Source organism: Geotrypetes seraphini, chromosome 4, assembly GCF_902459505.1.
Source record: "Geotrypetes seraphini chromosome 4, aGeoSer1.1, whole genome shotgun sequence".
Classification (NCBI taxonomy): domain Eukaryota; kingdom Metazoa; phylum Chordata; class Amphibia; order Gymnophiona; family Dermophiidae; genus Geotrypetes; species Geotrypetes seraphini.
This window is the reverse complement of record NC_047087.1, coordinates 176,940,781-176,968,350: the sequence shown is the minus strand read 5'-3', so window position 1 is coordinate 176,968,350 and position 27,570 is coordinate 176,940,781. Positions and strand designations below refer to the sequence as shown.

Sequence of the window (27,570 nt, the reverse complement as noted above, 5' to 3'; positions counted from 1 at the left end):
ATCATCCTCAAGAATACTGGATTAAATTACAGACTGGAGGTACAAACAAAACTGTAAATGAAATTTAAACTAAGTACAGGATGACAGATACCCTAGCACTTTGACCTAGAGTCAATTTTGTTCAATATTTCCATGAGTGATAGTGGAAGAATTAGAGATTTCTATTTTGTAGATACCTTTTGCAATATAACCCTCAGAGAACAGAAAGAAAAGTGCTTTTATTTTTGGGATTTATCTTATTATGCCTTTCTAGTAGTAGTAGTACAAGGTTAAGTAATGTTCAGGTACAGTAAGTATCTTTATGAGATTTAAAACCATGAAAACTCATTTTTTTTCCTGTGCTTTCCCTTCCTCCCCTTCTTGAATCCATTTTCACAACTGTGCTCTGTCAGCCTTGCAGCAGTAATCTCATGCAGTAATAGGTCCCTTTGGGTCTCATTTGTATTGTGACCTTTTCTTCATTTCATAAGAACATAAGAACTGCCATACTGGGACAGAGTGAAGGTCCATCAAACTCAGTATCCTGTTTCCAATGGTGGCCAACCCAGTTCCCAAGTAAAATGCATGAGAGGGAAGGCTTCTAGGTTAGCCGCCGGCTGCGTGTAGGAAGGAATGCTGTCAGTGACCTGAAGAGAGCAAGTGTGGCTGGACCCAGAGGAAGGTAATAAGAACACCCATGGGAAGGGAGGGAGAAGGATGCTGAATGGGCTGGGGTTTATGGGAAGCATAGGCGTCGGAACAAGGTTGGTACAGGAGTCATGGCTTCCCCCCGCCCTCCCCACCCCCCCAAAAAAAAAAAAATTTGGTGGTCAGAGATCAGAAGAATCAGTTATGGCTCTCCCAACTCCCCCACATACCTCCTCCCCAGCAAATATAATTTAAATCTTTGGGCAGCTGGCAGCAACAAGGCGAGTCTGCTGTTGTCATCCTGCCCCAGAACCCTTCATTCTGCAGTGTCCCACCTACATGGGAACAGGAAGTCGCTGCAGAATGAAGACTTTCAGAGCAGGCTGATGACAGCAGGTTCGCCTCATTGCCTCTGCTGACCGAAAATATAAAATTACAGCGGCCAGGGAGGAGGTAGGTGGGGAAGTCGGGAGCTAGAAAGAGGTCATGCCACAGGATCCCGCTTGGGGGGAAGAACATATGCTGCAAAGGGTGGGAGGATGGGAAGGCAAGGAAGAAAAAATACTGCACGGGTTGGGAAGGACAGATGCTTCATGGGCTCGGGGATTAGGAAGGGAGGAAAAGATGCTGCCGGTGGGGGAGGAAAGAGAAAGCACAGTTACTTACCGTAACAGTTGTTATCCAGGGACAGCAGGCAGCTATTCTCATAAGTGGGTGACGTGATCCAACGGAGCCCCAATGCGGACGCCTCACAAGCAGTCTTGCTTGAAGAAAATCGAAGATTCGAGTCGCCCTCACCGTTCATGCGCGAGTGCCTTCCCGCCCAGTGTAGGGCGCGTCTCCTCAGTTCTTACTTTTCCGCGGAGCCGAGACGTCCGTCTTCGACTCTCTGCGTGAAGTATTTTCACTTGTGCCTTCTTAAGTCTGTGGTTTTGGGTTATTTTTCTCATAATCGCTGATTTCCATCGTGCTTTCTTATTTTAAAAAAAAAAAAAATTTCTTCCATCCGTTCAACCAGGCAGGCCACGTGGCCACAACCCCGCGGCTTCGATCTTGCGGCGGAGCTTTTTCGGCCTATGTCCCGGCCTGCAACCGGTTTTAAAAAGTGTTCCAAGTGCCAGCGCGTGATTTCACTGACGGACCCTCATCGACGCTGTCTTCAGTGTCTTAGGCCTCAACATCTCCCGAAATCGTGCCAGCCTTGCTCAACACTTACAGCCCGTGCTTTCAAGCATCGTTGCATCTTGTGGGAGCAGCTTTACAGCATGGAGTCTTCGATGGAGCTTTCGTCCTCGAAGGGTGCTTCACCATCGACCTCATCTGAGTCTCTCCAGGCTCCCACACCTGCTGCTCCGAGCCTCATCAAACCTGCCTCGTTTGTACCGGCAGGCTGAGGCACCATTGAGCAATTGGAGGATGGGTTTTATCCCAGAAGAAAGTGTATGGAAATAATCATAGTATTTGATACAATGATGTCTGACAGCTAGACTTACAGGCCTCATTCTTTTTGAGCTGTCCTGTTTTTCTTGTGCCTATTTTGTTCCGATTTGTTTTTGTTCCGTGCACTGTGTTAACCACTGAGTGTGATCCCCTGGGTGTGGGGTGATCAGACGAGGGAAAGACCCCAATAAAGACTAAGGGCCTCTTCTACTAAACCACGCTAGTGGTTTTAGCGCCAGGAGCTGCGCTGAATTACCAGCACTGCTCCCGACACTAATAAGAACTCTATGAGCGTCGGGAGCAGCACGGGCCATTCTGCGCGGCTGCCCACACTAAAACTGCTAGTGTGGTTTAGTAGAAGAGGGGGTAAATGTGGAGGGCCTTACCCCAGAAAAGAAAAGAACTGTTTTTGAAATATATTGATTGGACATTTGCAGAAGTTTGAAAGAATAAAGGTTATTAGTTATTAAGGTGTAGAAAGACAAAGAATTAAGATGTGCTTTTAGAAATAGAGGCCTATAGAAGTTTTTAGATACAAATTGAGTTCTCCTCTAAGATTCTGGGAATACTTTTTTATTTTTCTCTTACTTTGAAGGATCAAATTAAACCCTCTGGTTAAAAAATGTTTTTTCAGCTTACGAATGTTGAGGAAAGTCAGATCTCTTTTCCATCAACATCATTTTTCTGTTTTGGTCCAATCTATTATATTATTCCGGTTAGATTATTGTAATACCATTTATCTTGACATCACTGCCTTCAAAGACTACAATTGATTCAGAATACCGCCGCAAAGATGATCTATGGAAAGAGCAAATACGACCATGTGACTCCTTTGCTTTTCGCTCTCCATTGGCTCCCGGTTTATTTTAGAATTCAGTTTAAGTGTTTATGTATTGGTTTTAAGATTTTACATGGCATCTTTGCTCCTCTTGTTCCTCTGCTATGGAATGTTTACAGATTTTCAAATGCGAGAGGCATTCATCGATTTAAACTTTCTCTTCCTTCTAGGAAAGGAATTCAAGGAGTTAAGAATTTTAGCAACTCTCTGGTGTTTAAATTTCCCCAACTATGGAATGAACTTCCCCTAATTTTGAGGTGTCCCAGTTCCTTCCAACTCTTCCGTAAACTTCTAAAAACTTTTTTATTCGCTAAACATTTTGAAAACTAACTCTTGTATTTCAGTTTACTTTTTTTTTTTAAATTTATTGTTAACCGCGTCGAGCTTCCTTTGTTGAAGACCTGGAATATAAGGTTATGTTTTAGTTTAGTTTTAGAGAATTAAGAAAGGACACAGCTTTTGGATGCAGAGTACTGAATATCATCTAAGTTTTCCTATGCCTATTCCATTTAAGTAGTGCCTATGGTTTGGTTCTGTCCTGTTCTATCTTTCTGATGCCTGTTTAACCTGACTGTCTTTACTCATCCTTTTTCATAGAATATTTTTAATTGGGTCATAGTATGAATAGACCCAAGATCCTTAGTTATTTTTGTCCCATCAAATAGCTGTTTTATTTTGCCCAACAACTATGCAAGTGCTAGAACTGTATTTTAAGTACTGTGCTTCTGCCTTCATTTAATTTTTTCCAGTACTGTATTTTCTATCTCTCTCATGTTCACTGTGAGAGCCTTATTTCTTTATGCCTGTGTATGTCTTTGGGCCTGAGACACTAAGGGAAATCTCTCCTTCCTATCCCTGCTTAATGATGAGAACATTTATATTCCTTGTCTGTTCTATTCTTACGAGTCTCCCATATGTTTTGAAATTATCCCTCTATTGTAAGTAAGTGTGTGATACACTTTTTCTTCCTTGTTCTGACTTTACTATCTGTTTGCAGCTTTGAGATACAAGCATTCTTTCAGACTTTTCGCTGCTTCTGAGACTTATACTATAGTGATGATACATAAATTGATTATGCGACAGTTTCTTCCGTTGCATGTATGCAAGAGATGTGTACTATTTACTATCTTAAAGATAGTTTAAGAGAGAAGAGATATTAGGGAGAGTTATTGCCTTTAATAAATAAATAAATAAATGAATGAATAAAATACTAGGAGCTTTTCCTGAAAACAAGTGAGGTTAAGGACAGAGAGAAGAAATGTATTAGTGGGAAATGTAATTTACAGCATGACACTAGTCCAATGTTGGATGTGTTTATAGAAGAGAAATTGCAAGTCAACCTGAAGATGAGAATGTTATTAAATGCAAGATTTATAAGGAAATAAAAATTTATGTATACAAATTAACACAATGAAATTGGGATGCAATCAGAGCTAATATGAACATGTAAATGCCATAATTGACTGGACTATGGTCTATACAAATATGAAATATTTAGGGAGCGTAAACTTCATAGATCCCTTATTAGATAACACCCTAGAATGATTTAAATCACAGTTCTTCAACCGCCAGTCCGCGGAAAATTTCTGCCAGTCCGCACAGGACTGGCGAGATCAACATCTTCAATTTCCTGCCGGTCCGTGCAGGACCGGCAAGATTGAGGAGCACAGGGCCGGAGAGATAATGGGGAGCCTCAGACTGTGCTTTCTTCCCTCCCAGCGGCTCTCCTTACAAGCGCAGCGATTCAGGAAGGAAGCCTTGGAGCTTTTGCTGAGTCGGGCCGTCTCTGATAATGCAACTTCCGCTTTCCTCAGAAGCGGTGCAACCCAACAAAAGACCCGAGGCTGCCTTACTGAATCGCAGCACTGGCAAGTAAGGAGAGTTGCTGAAAGGGGAGAAAGCTGCTGGGCATGGTGGGAAAAAAAGGGACAGCTGTTACTGGACCTGGAGAGGGAGAAGGAGAGATGCTGCTGGGAGGGAAGGAGGGAAAGGAGTCTGGGAAGTTGCTGGGCAAGGGGAAAAAGGGACAGCTGCTACTGGACCTAGAGAAGGAGAAGGAGAGATGCTGCTGGGAGGGGAGGAGGGAAAGGAGTCTGGGAAGCTGCTGGGCAAGGGGAAAAATGGACAGCTGCTACTGGACCTGGAGAGGGAGAAGGAGAGATGCTGCTGGGAGGGGAGGAGGGAAAGGAGTCTGGGAAGCTGCTGGGCAAGGGGAAAAAGGGACAGCTGCTACTGGACCTGGAGAGGGAGGAGAGATGCTGCTGGGAGGGGAGGAGGGAAAGGAGTCTGGGAAGCTGCTGGGCAAGGGGAAAAAGGGACAGCTGCTACTGGACCTGGAGAGGGAGAAGGAGAGATACTGCTGGGAGGGGAGGAGGGAAAGGAGTCTGGGAAGCTGCTGGGCAAGGGGAAAAAGAGACAGCTGCTACTGGACCTGGAGAGGGAGGAGAGATGCTGCTGGGAGGGGAGGAGGGAAAGGAGTCTGGGAAGCTACTGGGCAAGGGGAAAAAGGGACAGCTGCTACTGGACCTGGAGAGGGAGAAGGAGAGATGCTGCTGGGAGGGGAGGAGGGAAAGGAGTCTGGGAAGCTGCTGGGCAAGGGGAAAAAAGAGATAGCTGCTACTGGACCTGGAGGGAGGGAGAAGGAGAGATGCTGCTGAGAGGGGAGGAGGGAAAGGAAAGGGAAGAGAGTTACTGCTGGACAGGGGGAGGAGGGAAGGGAGAAGAAAAAAGGAAGGAAACAGCTTGCAGGGAGATTAGAGGAGGGGAAGGGGAGAGACAGGATAGAGATGGGAAGGAGGTCAGCAGAGAAATTGAGAGGGACAAAAATGCTAGATCTGGTGTAGGAGAGATAAAAATAAAGAGAGCAGTGAAGGTGGAATGAATCGTATAAAAAGGAGAGAGGGGCATAGGCTGGATGGAAAGGGGAGGGGGGCATAGACTGGATGGAAAGGGGAGGGGGGCATAGAAAGAAGACAAATACCATATGGAAGGGGGAGAGGTCAGACAGTAGATGGAAGGGGCAGATGCTGGATTGAAGAGACAGAGAGGGCAGACGCTGGAAGGATGGAAGGAAGAGAGTGAAAATAAGATGAAAGCAGAAACCAGAAACAACAAAAGGTAGAAAAAAATAATTTTATTTCTATTTTGTGATTAGAATATATCAGATTTGAAATGAAATATATATTATGCTAGAGCTGGTGTTAGACATAACTGGGGACTGCAAAGCCCAGGCAGTGGCTTAGGGCTCTCTGACCAGGGGGGAAGTTGCCCTAGTTGCACTCCCCTAACCCTATTCCTGCTATGTGTGACTGTGGTATTCTGTTAGCATGATATTTCTGTGTAGCATTCTGTAATAATTTGTCTTATTCAGTTTTCTTGATAGTAGAGGGGACATATGTGAAGGGGAGGGGAGACAGGGGTTTTGTTGATCCTTGCTCTGTATTATTTGTATTTATAAAATGACAATTGTACAGAATATTGTTTCTTTTTATACTTTAATAAAATACATTCAGTACACAATCATAACTGAGGCTTGTGCTGATGGGATCAGATGGTTTGCGAGGACCGAGCTCACGGAGACGGGGTGGAAACGGGGTTTTTAAATTTCAGTCCTAGTAGTTTGCCGGTCCACAAAATAATTTTTTTTTCCCACCGGTTCATAGGTGTAAAAAGGTTGAAGAACACTGATTTAAATGATTCTCAGCAACAACACTTAAGAGTTCAATAAATTTCATTACTCTAAACTTTACATGTTCAATCGTCATCGGATCATAAGGAGATTTCATTAAGTAGATTTATTTCATTTTAAAGTAAAACACTGTTAGGAAGGGATGTGGGTGGGTATTATTTTATTCATCTCAAAATATATATACATTTCTCAATATTTTTGCTGTATTGGGGAGCGTGGCTTGGAAGCGCAGCCGATGGGATGGTTGAGTGCTGAGTGAGCTCTGATATCACAAGCTTTCTGAAGGAAATAATAAGTCACTAATTTAGTTTTATTTTAGTGATTTCAAGTCTGGTTATGGCTACAAATAAACAGATGGAGAACGAAGGAGCTAGCACAAGTGGTGGAGGTGCTAAAAGATCAAAGCTGGATCCTGTGAAAGTGCCATTGCCGAAAGAGGATAATGGTGACATTTCTGCTCAACTGAAACTAATAACTGAGATAGTTTCGGACAATGCTAAAAATCTGAAGGAGGTGAAAAAAGAAATGAAAAGTCTCACAGCGAGAATGGAAAGATTTGAACTAAAAATGGACCAGATGGAAAAAAGAAAGTCAGCAAATGAAGCTGAGTTAAAGAAATGTAAAATGTATAAAGAAAAAGTGGAATTTCTCTCTAAAGAAATGGAAGATATTATTAACAGGGAAAAACGGAATAATTTGAGAATTATTGGTCTCCCTGAAGGTGTTGAAAATAATGATGCCATCACCTTTCTTGAACAGTTTCTTCCTAAGATTTTACCACTCAAATTAAAATTTCCTTTAGAGTTTGAAAGAGCTCAGAGGATTCCTGTTAGAAGAGTTGGCATGGATTTAAGACCACGTCCTTTTATTTTTAAGCTGTTAAGGCACCAACAGGTGATGGAAATCATAAAGCTTGCAAAGGAAAATAAGAACTTAAAATATCAGGACGCAAAAATTCACATAGTTCCGGATTTTGCTAAGGCCACTGCTGATAAAAGGAAAAAAAATGTTGGATTTACGGCCACAAGTGAGGCAATTAGGAGCTAAGTTTGGCTTATTATACCCTGCTATAATGAGGGTAACCTATGCCAATAAAACCATGAATTTTGATTGTCCTGACAAATTGAAAGACTTTTTAGATGATTGTGAGCATTTGATGATATCATAAGATGAAGATAAAAAGTTCCAATGGACTAGTACTTTTTTATTTGAAGGATTGAAAAGAAAAGAAGAAAAAAGGAAGTAAAAAGATAAAGTTAAGATATGTTTATATTTTATGTTTGGAGAAATGGAATCCTTTTTGAATTCAACTGAATTAACTGTCCTCAAACACGCAGTAATATTAATTAACATCCTATTTGGATTACTTGGAAAGAAGATGGAGGAAGATATGTAAATTAGAGAATTTCTTTCTGTGCAGATTCTATTATATCATCTTGTTCTAAATGCGCTATATGGTATGAGTGTGCCCTGTTTTTAATAAAAACGCTGAGGATTTATTTAGGGGCATATAGGAAAATTCTTAGGAATCTACAAAGAAAAACTTTACATTGTGCTTCTTACTTGGAGAATGGTTCCTGGCAATCCGTCTTCATAATGCTATTTTGCAGCAGTGCTGGAAGAGCCCAAGTGATCGGTGAAAAATACGATGTAACTACAGCAACAAACAGGGAATGTTCTGAGTATCTCTCAGTTTTTGAGATGAAAAAGTGGGGGAAAATACAATGATATGGAAAGTGTTTAGTTGTTTTAGTATCATTTGCTGCTTTGCTTTCTTTTGTTTTATTTTTAGTTTATAGTCTCATTAGGGTTTATTTAGGATTGCTTCTTTACTTCCGGGTCACAGAAAACAAGGAAGTATTACAAGTGCATTAGAATTTGAAATATATTAAGAACACTGTGTGTTTGTTCTTTGGACAGCATTTTATGAAGAGTTAGATGAGAATTCTGATAACATATTTGTTTTTTGAGAGATGTGTATTATATAATTATTCTGTTCATTATATTGAGGAATCTATGTTATGGATGGGAAGATGATATTATTTTGTGGTAAGAGTTTAAAAGAAGATAACACATATTAGTTAATTAAAATAAGATGCAAAAGATGGTATTATATTAGGGAGGAAATGTTTTGAGAGAAATAGGTTTCCTTATTTCAAATGAAATTATTATTAATTTAACTTATCTTTGCAGTTTTAAGAAGAGTTAATTTGAGAGATGAATCTTTAATAATCCAATATATATATGTCATCTCATTTGAATGAAATTAAAATGTATGAGATGTAGTATAATGATTTTTTATTTCTTAAATAAGGATATGTAATAATCGCTGATTAATGAATGATATATGCACTCAATTCTTTTTTGGCTTATTATATTGATATAATTATTTGCAATGTTTAAGCTTGTGGGGTACATCTCAGTACTTACCATCAAAAGTGCGTTTTCAAGTTCTCAATGATGAATAAGGGGGGTGGGGGTGGGATAGGGAGGGTTGGGGTTACAGGTATAAGGTTTTGTATAAAAAATTAGAATTTTGGAAAATGATGCATATTCAGGAACTGTGGAATAATTTGATTTACTTATTTTTGTTAGATTATTCTTATAAAAAAGGTTATGAGTAACTTTAAAATTTTTTCTTTAAATGTGAATGGACTCAACCATCAGGTTAAAAGGAATAAAATATTAGCATTCTTAAAAAAGCAGAATGCGGATATTTATTACATCCAAGAGTCTCACTTGTCTAAATTAGAATCAAAAAAATTGGAAAAGAATTGGGTGAAACATTGTTTTTTTGCTCCTGCTGATGGGAAAAAGGAAGGGGTAGCTATTCTTATTAATAAGAAATATACTGCTAATTTTAAAATGGTAGGTTCAGATCCAAAGGGACGATGGGTCCATGTAGAGATGAGAATGTGAAATAATACCCTAGCTTTGTTTAATTTGTACGCCCCTAATTCGAATCAAAATTAATTCTTTAAGATTGTTTAAGATTCTTTAAGAAGTGGGAGATTGTTACTCCCACTGGCTGCTTCCAAATTGGTTGTAGCTAGAGATTTTAACGCTGTTATGGATCCATTATTAGATAAAAAACCTTGTAGAGATATAAAATCATTAGGGTTAGACAATTTGGTAAATTCATATGATTTAAAAGATATATGGCGTATTCTTCATTTTAATGATCGGGAATTTTCCTTTTGTTCACAAGTTCATAAGTCTTTTTCTAGAATTGATTATATTTTTGTTTCAACTCATTTAGTTCAACAAGTGTTAAAAGCTTTTATAGACCCAATTATTATATCTGATCATGGGGGTGTATGGATTGAGCTTCAAATAGATCAGCAAGAGTATAGTAGACCTATTTGGAGATTTGATAACACATTGCTTGTTGATACAAAATTTTTAGATTAATTAAAATTAAAAATTAATGAATATTTTCAAGATAATTTATCAGACGAAATTTCAATGGAAAATATTTGGGATGCTTTTAAGGCTACTTTAAGAGGTAATATTATTTCTTGCTCTGCTTATATTAGGAAACAAATTAAGAATCAATATTCTAAGTTAGAAAGAGAAATTAAAGTTTTGGAAGCTAAATTGATAAATAAATGGGAACATGACACTTTACAAGATTTATTAAAAGCAAAAGGTAATTATAATGAATTAGCGTCAAAATTGATAAGGAAGGACCTTTTTTGTCAACAAACTTTGTATTATGGAAATTCGAATAAGGCGGGTAGGTTATTGGCTAATTACCTTAAAGCAAAGAAAAGAAGAACAAAAGTTATTGCAATTAAAGATGAGAAAGGTGAGATGCTCTCAAATTGAGAGCATTTTAAGTAAATTTTTAAAGTTTTATAAAGAACTATACTCTTCTAAATCTTATGAGGGTAAAGAGAAGGATGGTATAGATTTTTAAAATGTAATTATTGTTCCGAAAGTTCCAGATCATATAAAAAGGAGTTTAGATGAGCCTATATCATTAAAAGAATTAGAAACGTCGTTGAAATCTCTTAGAGTTGGATCCGCTCCAGATGGGGATGGATTTACAGTGGAATTTTACAAATCATTTCAAGTTTCTCTATTACCTCAATTATTAAATTTATTTAAATCCCAATTGTCTAAGGCAGGGGTGCCCAACTCGTCGATCGCGATCGACCAGTAGCTCAGGAAGGCAACTCGAGTCGATCGCACTCGTGTTGCCGTCCTGGTCTACGGGCCGATCAGCCTTCCTCTCCAGTGTTCTCCCTAGGGCCTTTTAGCTGGGCGGTCCGCCCAGCTGTCATCTGCCGCTGCTGAACATTAAAAAAAACCGGCTTGGAGATTTCAGCCCCTAGCGAACTTATGCTCCGGGCTCTAACGTGTGCGTGCAGGCTTCTCTTCTCTTCCCTCCGAAACAGGAAGTTATGTCCGGGGAGGGGGAGAGAAGGGAAGCCGGCACGCACATGTTGAGAGCCCTGAAGCAAGCGTTCGCTACGGGCTAATGCGGGAGACAGGTTAGTGAAGCATTTGTTCTTGTTCCTGCCGGGTTCTGCCTACTTTCTGTTTCCGCGAAGGCAGGACCCGGCAGCATTTCCCCCAATAGGTTGATCACGATCTTGGGCTGATCAGCCTTCCTCTTCCCGACGGCAGAATTGACGTCGGGGAGAGGAATGCTGGTTGGCCGAAGCAGGGAGAGCTTGGGGCCTGTTATTGGTGGCGTTTGGGTCCTGGTCCCCGATGGTAATGGCAGTGGCAGTGGCTTGGGGGAGGGCAGGGAGAAAGAAAGAAAAAGGGCAGGCAGGGAGACAGAAGGAAAGAAGAGAAACAGAAAAAAATGAAAGGGAGGCAGAGAGAAAGAAAAGGCAGGGAAGAGGAAGGAAAAGTTGGGGGGAAGGAATGAGGTCTGGAGGAGAAGAAGCATACAGGCTAAAAGAAGGGAAAAAAGATTGTATGCACAGTCAGAAGAAGAAAGTGCAACCAGAGACTCATGAAATCACCAGACAAGGTAGGGAAAATGGTTTTATTTTAAATTTAGTGATCAAAATGTGTCTGAATTTATATCTGCTGTCTATATTTTACACTAAGGTCCCCTTTTACTAAACCGCAATAGAGGTTTTTAGCGCAGGGAGCCTATGAGTGTCGAGAGCAGCGCTGGGCATTCAGCGCAGCTCCCTGCGCTAAAAACTGCTATCGTGGTTTAGTAAAAAAGGAGGGGGTATATTTGTCTATTTTTGTATGGTTGTTACTGAGGTGATAGTGCTTAGAGTCATCTGCTTTGTCCTCTTTGAAAAACCCTGGAATAGGAATGATGATTAACATTTTCTATGCATACAGTGTGCTTTGTGGTTTTTTTTTTTAATTTTATTGTTGGTAGATCATTTTGACTTGGTCATTTAAAAAGTAGCTCGCAAGCCCAAAAAGTGTGGGCACCCCTGGTCTAAGGGATGTATTACAGGTACTATGGCGGAATCAGTAACAATTGTTTTGCCAAAGCCAAATAGAGATCCTACTTTGGTTGCAAATTACAGGCCCATTTCATTAATAAATGTGGATGGTAAACTTTTGGCTTTACGATTAGCTAAGGCTCTCCCTTTTATCATTGATATGCATCAAACTGGTTTCGAGGCAAAAAGACACTCCTCGGATAATACTAGATTGGCTTTTCATATGTTAAATTTATCTAAAGAAATTGCAGATCCGGTTTTTTCCATTTCTTTAGATGCGGAAAAAGCGTTTGACAGAGTTGAATGGTCTTTTATGTATCAAGCACTTGGTTGGTTTGGTATTGGTCCAGGATTTATTCAAATGATTCAAGCTTTGTATAGCTCCCCTTCTGCAAGATTGAACATTAATAATAGTTTCTCTGATCGGTTTACTTTGCAGAGGGGGGTTAGACAGGGTTGTCCGTTATCTCCTTTGCTTTTTGATATTGTATTAGAACCCTTGTTATTGGCCATTCAACAAACATAATGAATACAGGGTATTCTCTTTTCTGATAGAGAATATAAAGTTTCAGCATATGCGGATAACATATTGCTGTATTTGAGGAATCCTGAATCTACCATTCCATGTTTATAGGAGTTGATTAATACATTTGGAAAATTTTCAGGATATAAAATCAATTGGAATAAGTCTGAGATTCTTCCTCTTAAGGTTTATTTGATGCTTTTTCATTTACCTGGAAAGAAGAGGGATTAAAATATTTAGATATAATGATAAAAAAGACGCTGGAAGACACTTTGAAAGAGAATAAAAAACTTTTATTAAAAAAAAATAACAGAAATATGTGAGCATTGGAATCCGTTACATCTTTCATGGTGGGGGAGAGTGCAAACAATTAAAATGATGATTCTGCCTGTAGTTTGTTACCAAATGAGTATGATACCAATATTTTTTCAGGGGTCATTTTATAAAAAACTTAATGGTATTCTTACGAAATTTATTTGGCTGGGTAAAAGACCTAGGATTGCTCTAGTATCTCTACAAAAGCCAATTGAGGAGCGATGGGTTAAATTTCCAAATTTTTATAGGTACCATCAAGCCTATATTTTAAGCCAGGGTATGTATTGGATCCTCCCAGAACTCTATGATAATGCTCCAGATTGGTTATATTTGGAGTGGCGTCTAATGTTTCCTTTACATTTAGTTCATGTTGTTAGTATAAAAATGCCTAGAAGATATAAACAGAACAGAATTTTGATTGATACATGGAAAACTTTGAGAGTAATCTAACACCTATTCCAATAAGCAAATCAACAAATCAATCTTTATGGATAAACTCCAAGATTCGAATTGGCAGAGCTCAAATCTTATGGAACCATTGGATTATAGCAGGCATAAGAACTTTAAATGATGTTATTTTAAATGGTAAACTGCTTGACTTTACACAGTTGCAAATTAGATTTGGTCTTGATAAATCACAAAGTTTTAAATGGTTGCAGCTGAAGCAGGCTATTCAGTTGGGGTTCCCTGAATGGAAAACTCTTAATACTCAATATAGTTTGGAGTTCCTATGTTTCTAGGCTGATTTCATGGGACACCTAGCCGCACAGTGGTATAAATTATTATCTGGATTTTTAAATAAAAAGCCAAAAACTGGTCCGAGAGACATTTGGAGCATTGAGATTAAGCATAATATTTCTGCTTCTCAATGGCCACGAATTTGGTCTTGGAGAATGAGATGTACAGTGTCAGCATCTATGAGACAAACTTGGTTCTTTTTATTACATAGAGCTTTTTGGACCCCAGTTCGTTTACAAAAGTTGGATAGCTCTAAATCTAATAGATGCTGGCACTGTAATCTAGAAGTGGGGACATTGGATCATCTAATTTTTTAATGCCCCTGCATTAGGAATTTTTGGAATTCAATTTGGTCTCAAATAAATTGCTTATTGGAAAATCATGTGGAAATATCATATGATACTATTCTGTTCGGTATGTCTATGAGAAAAAAAAGTCAATTATCAGCACATAACAATAAGCTTTTGATGATAATGACGGGTGTTGCTCTGCAACATATTACTAACAACTGGAAAAATTATAGTAATCTCAATTATACGTTTTGGTGGAATTCCCTGTGTCATATTTACAAGATGGAAAGAGCAATTGCAATTCAGAAAGGAAGTTATAAAAATTTTTTTAAGATATGGAGACCGATGGTTGATTTTTGTAGTGAATAGGCATCATTTTTCTTTGATAATATACATAGGGGGGTGGGGGGATTGGAAGATAAGATGTAGCGAAATTGAAATTTTGAAGGAATATGATAGTTTTAATGATTGTATAGAAAGATGGGAGGGGGGAAGGTTTTTAATTAATTTACATATTAAGAATATGTAATGTAATGTAATGTAATTTATTTCTTATATACCGCTAATCCGTTAGGTTCTAAGCGGTTTACAGAAAATATACATTAGGGAGCATTAAAATTATAAGTAAGATAGGTACTTAGAAATTCCCTTACTGTCCCGAAGGCTCACAATCTAACTAAAGTACCTTGAGAGTAATAAAGAAGTGAAAAATAGAGATAGAGGAAAAGATAAGAAAATAAACATTGTGACAAGACTACGATCTAAAGGACTTTGGAAGGTTGAAGAGAGGAGAGATAGGAATAGATGCAGAAAGGCGGAACCGTTGAACAATAGAATTCTGGGGAAATTTAAATGATAAAAATAAAACAAAACAAGTGGCAAAACAATAAATGAGATTAAAATAATTCATAAACTGGAAAGAAAAATAAAAATGAAATCAAAAACATAGTCTTCAATCCACGGTTTCAGCGACAGTGATGGAGTGGAGCAAGTTAGTTTTTGGAGGAGCGATGACGTTCCCAGAAAAAGGGCTTCTTCAGGGGAGAGATTTGGTTGATAGACCCAGGGATGCCCATGTTTCCTGCTAGGCAAAGGTCTCTTCCATGCATTCCTCCCCACGACACATTGCCTGTGCTCCAGCCGCTACCCTGATGGCTGCCTCAAGGAGACTGCTTCAGAAGAGGTTGATGGTGACTGTAGGAATTTCTCTGCTGCGGAAAAGCCGCCTGGTGCTGGTATTGGTGCCGTTGGGGGCTGACAGGGGACCCCTGCTTTGCTGCTGCTGCTGAGGCAACGAAATCTGAGTCGAAAAGGGGCCACTGAAGCCGGGCATGTCCATCGCAGCGCACGGCTTGTGCGACACCGGTGAGAAACTCTGGAAAAAAGCCGGGCCAATGGACGATGGGATCCCAGGGAAGGAGTTCTCAGTCTCCGGGCCGGGCAAAGCGTCGATCTGGCCGCTGTCACCAGGGCTAGGTGCGCCGGAGACAGGAGGAAGTGGCGAGGAGGTCTGACCACAGGGCGCTGAAGCCGGACACAGGGGTGAGGCGGAGCCTCCCAGGGCCGGGGGACCGGCTATCTCCTGTCTCGGCAGTTCGCCGAAGCCGGCGCCTCCTAAGCCCCAGCCGCCACAACTCAGCAGGTGATTCCCGGAAGAGAAAAACATGTCATAAGGGGCGGGACCGGCAGAGAAGGAGAAGACGGAGTTGCAAGCCTAATTTTATTTCCGTCTGGTTGGCATTCCAAACTAAAGGGAGTCCCCGCGTTGACGTCTTCTTCTCTGCCGGTCCGCCCACACGGGAAGAGAAGAGCATGTCAATATAATGTATGATGTTCAAGTGTTATAGGATAATATTTCATGTTGTTCTTTTTGTGCACTTGATAAGTTTGAAAAAGAATAAAGAAATTAAAAAATATATATATTTTTGCTGTATTAAGTTGGTATTTCTGCAATGGGTGGGGAGGGGATGGGAAGGTTTTCTATTTTAATATTAATTGTCTTACATATTGGATGTATTACATAATATTCAAGATATTACAGAATATGAATATAGAATGATATGTTGTATTTTAAATGTTATATTAAGGAAAATCAAGTGTGTATTTATAAGATCATATGTCTTTTTCTGTTACACTTGTTGTAATATGTAAAAATGAATAAGAAATTTAAAAACAAAAAAATGTTAAATAATTTTAAATAGTTAAATTTTTAAATAGTTGAATAAATATAATACTTTTTTCCTCTTTCATATAATATACTTTGAATAGTTAGTACTTAGCTTTCATTCGTGTGGTCTAAATCGGGGACATAAAATTCACCTAGCTGAGTACTGTGGCCTAACATGGATTGACAGAACGCACCAAGACTTTTCTTCATTGGCCACCGCAAAAGGACTGATTGCTTGATTTACTATTGCCACCGGGATCATCGGCCTAAAATTGCAGAGTGAAATTCAAAAGACTGGACTTTAGAGTTTTAGTTTGATTTGTTTTCTTTGCAATTATGGACTTGTTGCTGATTTAGATTTTTATGGACTTTTGAATTACTGATTTGTGTATGTAACTGAGTATATGCAATAACAAGATAGTGCTACACCTATTGAGAGCAATATGTATCTACTAGGTGTACCATTTAGAAAGCCTTTATGTTTTTTTCATCCTGTTTTGAATCTTGAACTGTACCCTATCTTTCCCAACTTCATGGGACTCTTCCTATGCCCTTCTTGTGGCCCAGCTGGAATGAAGTGCAGTGAAGAAAGGATGAAGATACCATTGGCTGATATGTAATGGGGACCATGTCTGATTCCACAGATGCTGCCTCATTACTGAATCCCAACCATTTCTCTGATCCAGGGGTGGAGACTTCTCGATTGGAAAGTGGAATTGCTGAAAATCAGCATGAGAGATGAGAGCATAGGAGATTCTAATGTGGTCACCCAGACTTCAACACCTTGACCTGTGAGCATGATCCAGAGTAACCAAGTTTGCATTGGTCACAGCTTTTCTTAGGAGGGCATGGAAACAGTCTAGCGTGAAGTGAAGAGTTTTGTTAACTTGTTTCTTTAGGTGTGGTCAGCTCAGGACAGGATGAAATTATGAGGCCTATTTATTTTTTTTTATTTATTCTTTATTTATATTTTAAACAAATTATCAAGAATAAACTTCTTGTACAGAATATGATTAAGTCAACATAATAGCTAACAAAAGAAATAACATTTAATATAACTAAATTACTATTTGCTAAATCAAATTAAAGTCCCAAAATTTGAGGATCCAAGGTGCTTCCTGAGTGAGAAAACTATTTAAAAAAAAAAAAAAAAATTCAAATTACAAATTAGGCGGTTAGTTGAGAGTGAAACAAGAGTAAATTTATACATTAGGTTTTTCTTTCTCCCCTTCAAGGCGCTTCCTAGAGAGAAATCCTGTCAACTGAGAGGGTTCAAAGAAAATATAGTTGCAAGACTTATACTTTACAATACATTTGCAAGGATTTCGTAAAAGAAATAATGCCCCCATTGCAGTGACCCCAGGCTTATGAAGCAAAAATTCTTTCCTTCGTTTCTGAGATTCCCTTGTCACATCCGGAAATATTTGAACTTTGTATCCAAGAAATTCTTTATGTCTATTCTTAAAATAAAGCTGTAATATCCAATTTTTGTCCAGTGACAAGACCACTGTAGCTAATAGGGTAGCTGGAATAGCTACCTCCCTCATTGAACATTCCAATAATGTTGTTAGATCCATCTGTTCACCTTGGGTTTGTTGTTCTAATGGATGTTCTTCCAAATTTTTTGGTGTTGGCAAGTAGTATATTTTAGAAAAAGGGGGAAAGGCATAATTTGAAACATTAAGAACTTCACAAAAGTACTTTTTCAAAACTTCTTTTGCTGATAAAGAAGGAATCTTTGGGAAGTTCAAAAATCTAAGATTATTAAACCGCATGTTATTTTCCATCATTTCCACCTTTCTCCTAAGGTTGAGGTTATCTTTAATCAGAGTCATTTGCACCTGATTTATTTCACTTATCTTTTTATCTATTTTTTCCACATTGTTTTTCATCAATATATTTTCCTGTTTAAGTCCATTTAGTTCATTTCTTTGTTCTAAGAATTTCTCTTCTAACACTTTAATTTGTGGTGACAATGTTTGTCCCAGAGTGATTACTAAATCCCATATAGAGTCTACGGTAACATTCGTGGGTTTAGGAACAGAAAATATACTTGCAGGTATTGTCCCAGCTTCCACTGAGATGGCAGTCTTCTCTCGCTGCATGCCTTGCTCCAATTTTAATACCTTTGTTGTTCCCACCGCAGTTACGTTCTCCTCAAGTGCTTCGCCCATTTCAGCCTCCCGGGAAACGGAGTCTGCCTCTTTGGACTGGCTGCTTTCCCATGGGGAACTAGCACTCTGCGGCTGAGGGGGTGGGGTCCTGGCGTCAGGGCTCAGAGTCGATTCTAGCCCAAGGAAACTCGCTGCGGCCTCACTCCTTCCTGGCAGTTCCAGCGGGCGACTCCCCGACGCAACTACCTCTTGATTTAGTCGCCGCAAAAAATCCTCCATGGTTGTCTGGAGAGGAGTCTCCGGGCGCCTTGAGGCTCCAGAGGCGCTTTTTCCTCTCCTCTTCGGCATCGATAAAGCAGGAGGTAATATTTTGTCCGGGTCTCTGCTAGTGTCTTACTCACTCTCAACAGCTCGCAGCCATCTTGGATCCTGAGGCCTATTTATATGTACAATAGTATAACAACAATGTTTATGTGCATTGGATGTTTGAATAAAGATTTACTTTACCTATACAATGTTAGTTAGATGTTGTAAAGTTGTTAATATAGAGTACTGTACCCTGCCTTAATGCAGAGGTGCAGGTGTGATTCATCTCTGAATCAAGGGGTGGAGCTGATGAGGATAGTTGTATTGTGTAGAATATAAGGGGGGCCCCGATAACTAATATGGCCCCCCATAACCAATATGTATTAAGATACACTTTTAGTTAGGGCTCTGAAAGATACTAATATTATAGCTGAATAATAGAAATCCTTCACACACAGAAAAGTATAAACAACAGAATTTGCAGAATATATATTTTTCCTTCATAGAACAAAATATTTGGTTTAATGTTTGAAACAAGATGCTGGGGCCATGAAAGTGGGCTAAAAGTCACACTAACACGTTTGTTTATAAAAACATATTTTTCTTCCAGTAGTTGTTTTAGACGGTTTAGAGAGAAAAACATTTGTTTATAAGAACAAGATATTTGCAATAGAATGGAACATGTCTGCAAAGGTCAGCTTGACCTCAGTAAATCAATAGCATGTTGTCCACTTCCTTCTACTACTGACAGAGGTGACAAATAGCATGTGATGAGTTAACTCACTGTTGCTAAGGAAATTACTAGCAAAGTAAAATTAAGAAACTATGTGACTTCAATTTGTAAATGGATTGTGATTGGAAGATGTACCAAACTACGTATGTTTAATAATGAATTAATTAATATGTCAATAAAACGGCCAGTCACCTGTATTGGGGAAGCCTTTCTGACGTCCCATTATTTTGGCGAATGCAGAAAAGCTTCTCAAAGCTTTGACTATCTAGCTACACTTGAGTGTGGAATTCTTTCTCTGATCTCCCCAGAAATAGAATTAAGAACTAAGAAATATATGGAAGTATTAAGGAGGCAGGTAGCTAGCCTGTATACAGTACATGTTTTTTTCAACCAAACAGCACATGGTACATGATGCTCCTCCAATGGCCATCCAGTGCAAATTTAACATGAAATGGTGTTCACACACTCCAAGGAGTCCATCCTTGTCTATTTCTGTAAAAATTGAGGGGTTTTGAGGCAGATAGAGGCTTCAGAAAAAAAAGATAATTTAAAATCCAAGATGGCTGCCGTCAGAAAAATCTCACCCAAAACAGCCTGTGGAGACTTTATTGAAAATAAAAAAAATGCTGAAAAGGGTTTTAGAGGTAGGGAACCTGAACCCTGACCCCAGAAACCCTAAAAAACCCCAAACAAACAAGGTGTTCTGACCTCCCCCCCCCCCCAATTTCCAATAGGAAATAATTAGGCAGTACTTACAGTTCTGTGAAAGTGCCTGCCTGTTAGCTTTCTCAGCAGCTGGAAGAGATGAAAATGACTTTCTGCCTCAAACTTCCAAAAGCAACTCCAAACCAGGAAATCTTTGGGCTGTCAGTTGGACTAATCCCATCTGAGACCTCAAATTCCACAGAACCTAGAAGCGTTTGGGGGGGGGGAATTATGAAGTTGGCTCCCTGATATCCTGAGGGCACACACAGCCTGCGTTCAAGTCACTGAACGATTAAGAAGGTGATCTGGCTGAAGTAGCACACAGCAGGCTGGCCCTACAGGTCCACTCGAAGGTTTGCCCTGTGAGCTGCAGTCTGGCTCCTCGGAACCTGTGTCGGTTCCGAGGCAGAGAATCCCCAATTATGTTGTCTCAGGGCACCAAAACCTTAAAACCAGGAATAAGAAAAACTAAGCAGAGCAGATCAGAAACACCTCTGCATATTTCATTTACAGAAGGAAAAACTGAGGTACTGAATGCTGTAAGTATCACACTTCTGCAAAATCCAGTTTGCGGGAATAGACTGATCACCTAACGTATGGACTCCTGAGTAGATGTAAAGGAAATAAAATTAGAATGCTCAAAGTATGAAAGACATTACCTCACCAAAGACTAATCAAAGTGACTTTCATTGTTTTTAGAAAAAGACCTGAGGTGGCCCCATGTAATGACATCAATGCAAGAGCATCAGCATATATACAGTTCACTGCATTTGAAAATTTCACCAGCTCATAGCTTATTTATATTTTCTCATATCCAGGCTCTGTGCAATGACATCACCCTTTGTGAAGGTTCCCTAATTTATTTGCCCTTGGAGAAGCACAGATCTCTAGTTCTGGATGTGAGAGTAAAGTCAAACTTCAGCTAGGGTTTATGATACTATGTTAGAAATGAAATTAGTCAAACTAGTAGGCATGTATCATATTTTATGATTTTATCCCAGGTACTTACAGTTGCTAGCCTCTTATCCATTTCGGGGCCTGCTTTTTCCACAGCAGTTTTCTGGATAAAGCAACATGCTAATTCGCAGTTGTCTTGTGCTAGCTGTGCAGCTGCTTGCTCCATCATCTCCCGCTGCTGTGGGGATGCCGCCTAACAAACAAGAACAGGCTTAACTCCTTAATGCAATCATCCAGAAACAGCAACCCTTCAGACAAATTATCGAATACAGATAGTAACTCTGCATTATTTACAACTACTTTAGCTATAGACTAATCTTTACTAAAGGCAACAATATCTGCTAGGTACTTCAAATTTCAATTTGTAATTTCTTGGTGCATTTTCTTCCTCTTATACTTAATTACTCTTATATTTTTAGTCCCATTGAATTGTATTTATCATTTTGTTAGATTTAAAACAAAAACTGAATGTATGACAAGAGCACATACCCGTAGTGCTGTGGCAAAACTATTTTTCAGGTTTGTGGCAATGCTCATGAGCAGAGGCTCCCGGCAGGTGATCATGGCCATTCCTGCAGTGAGGTTGCGCATCATGTGATGGGCTGCCACGCGCATCCGAGATTCTTCTGAATCCAATGCAAAGTCCTTTCTGACTATCTGTTCACAGGTTGTCATGGCTATCTTGATAGAACGATCCACCACTGGATGGACAAGTTCTTGGACAGCACGCTCTATTGCCTGACGTACGCACTGTTTCAACTGCGGGTGGGCCTGGAATAAGGGAATCTATGGAAAACAAAAATTAATGGTGGTCAAAACATTATCAGCACATGAACAAAAATACAAGCTTGCTACCCAGGACAGGCCAATCCCCTGAAAATAAAGTCAGGGATGTAGAACCTCACTTCTCTCCCCTGATGGACAACCACAACAGTTCAAAACCTGATAGCAAATCAACATTCTATACAAAGCCAGCACTGTTGATTGCAAACAGATACACTGGTTTCTGCAAGCTATAACAGACTGAACCTTCTCCTAAGAAGGATATGATCTTAGTTTCTAAGAATTACTGCAAATTTTTCTTTTAATACTTTAATTGTGCTAGACAGGCTTCTTATGGAAGGCAAAGTAGGTAACTAATCAAAGGGTTCACAGTCATTTGCGCGTGAGACACCAGCGCGCCAACAATCGAGCGCAGGCAATTTGGCACGCCATGGGAAAACTTAATTTTAAAGAGCTCCGAAGCGAGGTGTGAGTGGGGACCCCCCCACTTTACTTCATACTGTTCACGCTGCAGGGGGGAGGGGGATAGAACCCTCCATTATAGAGAAAACAGAACTTTTTCAGGTAAAGTCTCTCTCTCTTATTTATATATATATATATATATATATATATATATATATATATAGCCCCCAGTGTGTATATATACACACAAGTATCACCAATGAATCTCAGTCTAACTAAAGACACATTATAGAATTCATTTAAGTCCCATCATAGATCAGGAATTTATGAAAAACAGATCTTGTACAAATTAAATACAAAACAGTCAATCCAATCTCCTATAATTTCATCATTGTAAAATCAGTCTGGATTTTTTGATAGATTATTCTAAGAACAATTTTGCATCACAACAAAAGGCCAATTAGTTGCTCAGTGATGCTATACAGTGCAGACAGCCAGAGTTCAACATCTGGCTCAAGTCTTCCATCCAAGTTGAATAGGAAAGATGAAGGAAGCCCATCTTTGTACTAATGTAGCATCAAAGGCTAAGTACAGGGACTCATGATTCTAGGGTTCTGAGAGAGAGGTCTCTGCAATTACTAAACTAATCCAATTTACAACTAATCCTTCCAATTTACAAGGAGATATACAAGAGAGAGAGGTCATAAGTGGTAATGAAAGGCATCTTCTGGCACTGAACAAACGTGTCCTGAAGAGAGAAGATCTGCCAAAGGGAATAAATATTTCACTGGAATATCCTACCTGCTGGCATTCAGACTTAGGAAAAGGAATCCACTCTGTTTTTTTTAATTTCCTCCTACTTCACAGAGGGCTCTGCTGCCCCCTACAGTTATGTCCAAAGCAAGCAACAGATCCTTCAAGGAACAGATGTAAAGGAGGGGTATGGGGAAATTGCTCTGAAATAATAACAAAAATGTTAACAATGAACAATCAAAACAGCACAACAAGCATGCCAAACAAACATTTATGGAGCTCAAATAATACCCCAAAGAGACCTAGCACTAGACTATGTTTTATACCCATAAGGTCTGACTGGCATCCAATTGTCAGGTTTGGACACAAGCATTCTGAGTGAGACAGTAGGCAGGCGCAGAAAATAAAATGATGGGGGAGGGTTGTCCAGAATGACACACTTATCTACTAGAAGAGATATTAGAAAGGTAAGAGCCTAACCTTTTTTTTCTAGTGCAATAGGTGTGCCATTCTGGATGAACAGGATGTACAAAAGCAGTTCCAGAAATCTAGGGCAGAACCACTGCGAAGGCTAGTAACAGGAACCAAAAGCGGAGTCCTCCCTTGCCGCTACATCCACTCTGTAAAACTTGGAAAATGTAAGTAGAGTGTATTAAGTCATTGCCCTACAAATCAATCTCCTCGGGGGAGACCATTCAAGCTTCTGCCCACGACGAAGCCATGCTTCTTGTCTAATGCACTTTTATGGAAACAGTGGACTGTTTCCTGCAAACAATATAGACTGACGAAATGGCTTTACTGATCCATCTGGAAATTGTGGCCTTGGAAGCTGGTGCACCGCATCTAGTTGGATTAGTAAGCATGAAAAGATGATCAGCTAGCCTGAATTCATTGGTGACAATCGAGATATTTGAGAAGCACTCAACGTCCAACTTCTTCAGAATATGGTTCCTTTTTTTGGAACCTGTGGACTGGAACACTGGCATCCTGACTTCCTGAGTGACATGGAATGCCGATACAACCTTCGGCAAAAAGGATGGAACAGTGCGCAAAGAAACTCCTGCTTCAATAAATTTAAGGAAAGGCTCTTTGCAAGAAAGATCTTGCAACACCGAGACCCTTCTTGCTGAGGTAATAGCCAACATAAAAACCATTTTGAGCATCAGATCTATCAAGGACACTTCCTTCAGCGGCTTGAACATAACCTGGCTGAGGCTCTGAAAAACTACGTTACGATCCCAAGAAGAAAATGGAGATCTCACCGGGGGTCCTATACATAGGACACCCTTTAAGAATCTGGTTATGTCTGGATGAGACGCTAGCATAGTCCTTTGGTCTTGAGCACTATAACAAGATAGTCTAGCTATTTGAACTCTAAGTGAACATTGTGAGTCCCTTGATAAGGCTAGTTTGGAGGAAGGCTACATCACAGAGATCGAAGCAGAAAAAAGCTCCTTTTACTTGAGTACTGGAAAGTTTTCCAAGCCTTAGCATAGGCAGAGACCATGGTCGGTTTTTTAGATTTGAGCAGAGTAGCAAGGACTACTTCTGACTATTCCCTGTAAGCCAACACCTCGTGCTCAAGAGCCATGCCATAACAGCAAAGTGATCCAGATCTTCTATGACTACTGGTCCTTGAGAAAGGAGGACTGGTTGCACTCATAGCCCGAGACTGGGACCTGTCTGAAGACAAATTAGATATACATACCACAGTCTTCACAGCCAATCTGAGGCCAAGAAACTGACGTTTCCCAATGGTTTGCAAACTTATGCAGGATCCTCCTTATCTTGGGCCATGGAGGGAACATGAACAGCAGCTCGCTATGAGGCCACAGCTGGTCTAGAGCATTTAGACCCACTCTTCCAGGCTTGGACCATCGACTGAAGAAACTGTCCACCTTCTTGTTTTGTGCTGTTGCCATGAGATTGAAGTCGGGTGACGAACAATGATGCGGAAGGCTGATAGACAGCATCCACTCGCCTGGATCTAAGGTGCCTGGCTTGGACACTGACCACTCCTGCTACATGTGCCGCTGAGTGTGCCTGAAAATGAAGCTCTGCCCACTTCAACAGTAAGTGGGCTTCCAGACACACCTGGACACTCTTGGTACTTGGAGAGACCTCCCAGGAAAGAGACTTAGGAGTTCTGATCGACATGTCGATGAAGCTGTCCACGCAATGTGCTGCGGCGGCGAAAAGGGTGAACAGAATGCTAGAAATGATAAAGAAGGGGATCACGAACAAATCGGAGAAGGTTATCATGCCGTTGTACCGGGCCATGGTGCACCCTCACCTGGAGTACTGAGTCCAGCACTGGTCACCGTACATGAAGAAGGACACGGTACTACTTGAAAGGGTCCAGAGAAGAGCGACTAAAATGGTTAAGGGGCTGGAGGAGTTGCCATACAGCAAAAGATTAGAGAAACTAGGCCTCTTCTCCCTCGAGCAGAGGAGATTGAGAAGGGACATGATCGAAACATTCAAAGTACTGAAGGGCATAGACTTAGTAGATAAGGACAGGTTGTTCACCCTCTCCAAGGTAGGGAGACTGAGAGGGCACTGTCTAAAATTAAAAGGGGATAGATTCCATACAAACATAAGGAAGTTCTTCTTCACCCAGAGTGTGGTAGAAACTGGAATGCTCTTCCGGGGTCTGTCATAGGGGAAAACACCCTCCAAGAATTCAAGATAAAGTTAGATAAGTTACTGCTGAACCGGAATGTACGCAGGTAGGGCTAGTCTCAGTTAGGGCGCTGGTCTTTGACCAGAGGGCCGCCGCGTGAGTGGACTGCTGGGCACGATGGACCACTGGTCTGACCCAGCAGCGGCAGTTCTTATGTTCTAAAAATGTGGGGTGAAATTGTTAATTATCAAAAATCATAACCTATAGTTTGTCAATGCAAAAGGTGGTAAAACAGAACCTTTTGACATTATTCAATGTATATTATTCAGTTTAACAGTGGTGAGACCTCAGAAACTCATAACCCAACTCATTATAGAGCAGCCAAAGCTGGTCCACTTGGTAGGTTTCTTTATTCATTGGTCGATCACTACCTCCAACCTATTGTAAACTTGTTATCTTATTAAAACAATAAATATCAAAAATATGTTATAAACATTGTAAATGTGGAACTTAGCTTCAAATGACAGTAAGACTTCACTCAATCACGATCCCAACGGGGCCCTTTTCACCCTTTGCTTCCTCAGGAGATCATGAAAACAGTTATGTGTAAACATGTTCCAACCACATTTAACATCCAATTGCCATTCAGCAAGACGCTCTGTTTCATCCATATTGTTATATTGCTCTACAACACCATCCTCTTTAGGACTTGTGCTCTAAAAAAAACCACGGAAACTTCTGCCTTTAATAGCGCCGGCATTGAGTAATGTCAAAGGTTCAGTTTTACCACCTTCTTTTGCATTGACAAACTATAGGTTATGATTTTTTATAATTAACAATTTCACCCCACATTTTTGTAGTGTATTTTTTTTATTTTTCAGTGGGGTTCTTTTTTCTTTGTTTTGGTTACTTGACAAAGGCTACCATAGTAGCACAGTTTGAGAAGACTCATACCACTTTTCCGTCCAAAACATTCTGCAGTTTCTGCAAGGCCAGCCAAATGATTCAAAGTTCCAGCCTGTTGATCGACCACTTTCTGGGTGGTTGACCAATGTCCCTGAACCAGATGATGGTTGCAGTGAGCACCCCAGCCAAAGAGGTTGGCATTTGTTGTCATAATCACCCAAGAAGCTATGTGGAGGAGTATGTCCCTGGTCTAGAAACAGAGGGTGGAGCCACCAGTCCATACTGGCTGCAGATAGTCCATTTGAGGGAACCAATGCAATAATGCATTTTGGAGAGAACGCATGTGAGCTTCTGTCCAGGGAACTACGTCTATTGTGGCTGTAATGGAACCTAGCAATTACAGATAGTGCAATGCTGATGGAATTGCCTTGGCTAGCAAACTCATTAACTGAACACATAGAGCCTATGCCACCTAAAAATACAGAGCAAGCAAGTATGTGGCAGATACTCCACATACTTCATCATGCCAAAGAAAGGCTCAGACAATTGGGGACCAATTCTGGATCTTATGTCAATGCAGTTATTCAAAGTTGTAGGCTTTCGTTTGGTGACAGTTCAATCTGTCAGTGGTGGTTGCTCTGGGGGAGTTCTTAGCCTCATTGGATTTGACAGAAGCCTATTTGCATATTCCCATATTTCCAGATCATAGAAAGTTCCTAAGGTTTCATGTTCTGTAAAAACATTACCAGTTCTCGGCCCTTCCCTTTGGACTGGCAGCTTTGCCTCACACATTCACCAAGGTGATGAAGGTAGTGACTGCCCACCTGTGCAAGATGGGCTTACAGGTCCATCCATACCTGGATGACTGGCTGACCAGAGCTTCATCGGTGTCTCAGATGGTCATAGTTCTTTAGAACTTGGGCTGCATAGTAAACTTCCGAAAGAGCCATCTGACTCTGACACAGTCCCTGGAATACTTGGGTGTCTTGTTCAACACGGCAGATGGCCAACACTTTGCATGAGGCAAAACTCTTTTATAGTTTATAAATCTTTCCTTTAACAGTTAAAGGAAAGATTTATAAACTATAAGAGTTTTACCTCATGCAAAATTGTCATTTCTTTAATAAGACATTTTTCTGTGATGTTAAGGTGGCCAAATAGATTGAAAAGGCAATGCGAAGGCTAGAATAATGCTTGGGTGCACAAGGAGAATTGTCAGTAGGAAAAAGGAGGTAT

General features: G+C 40.2%; 1 protein-coding gene across 13 annotated transcripts in view; it reads right to left on the bottom strand.

The window, feature by feature from the left end:
• CNOT1 (CCR4-NOT transcription complex subunit 1) overlaps positions 1-27,570 on the bottom strand; it is a 1,050,915-nt gene that overhangs the window by 273,229 nt on the left and 750,116 nt on the right. For all 13 annotated transcript variants that reach the window (XM_033940598.1, XM_033940586.1, XM_033940591.1 and 10 more), the window contains 2 exons: positions 21,357-21,653; positions 20,920-21,060 (listed from right to left, as the gene is read on the bottom strand). In XM_033940598.1, the coding sequence (XP_033796489.1) occupies positions 20,920-21,060; positions 21,357-21,653 (438 nt within the window). The remainder of the gene's footprint in view (positions 1-20,919; positions 21,061-21,356; positions 21,654-27,570) is intronic.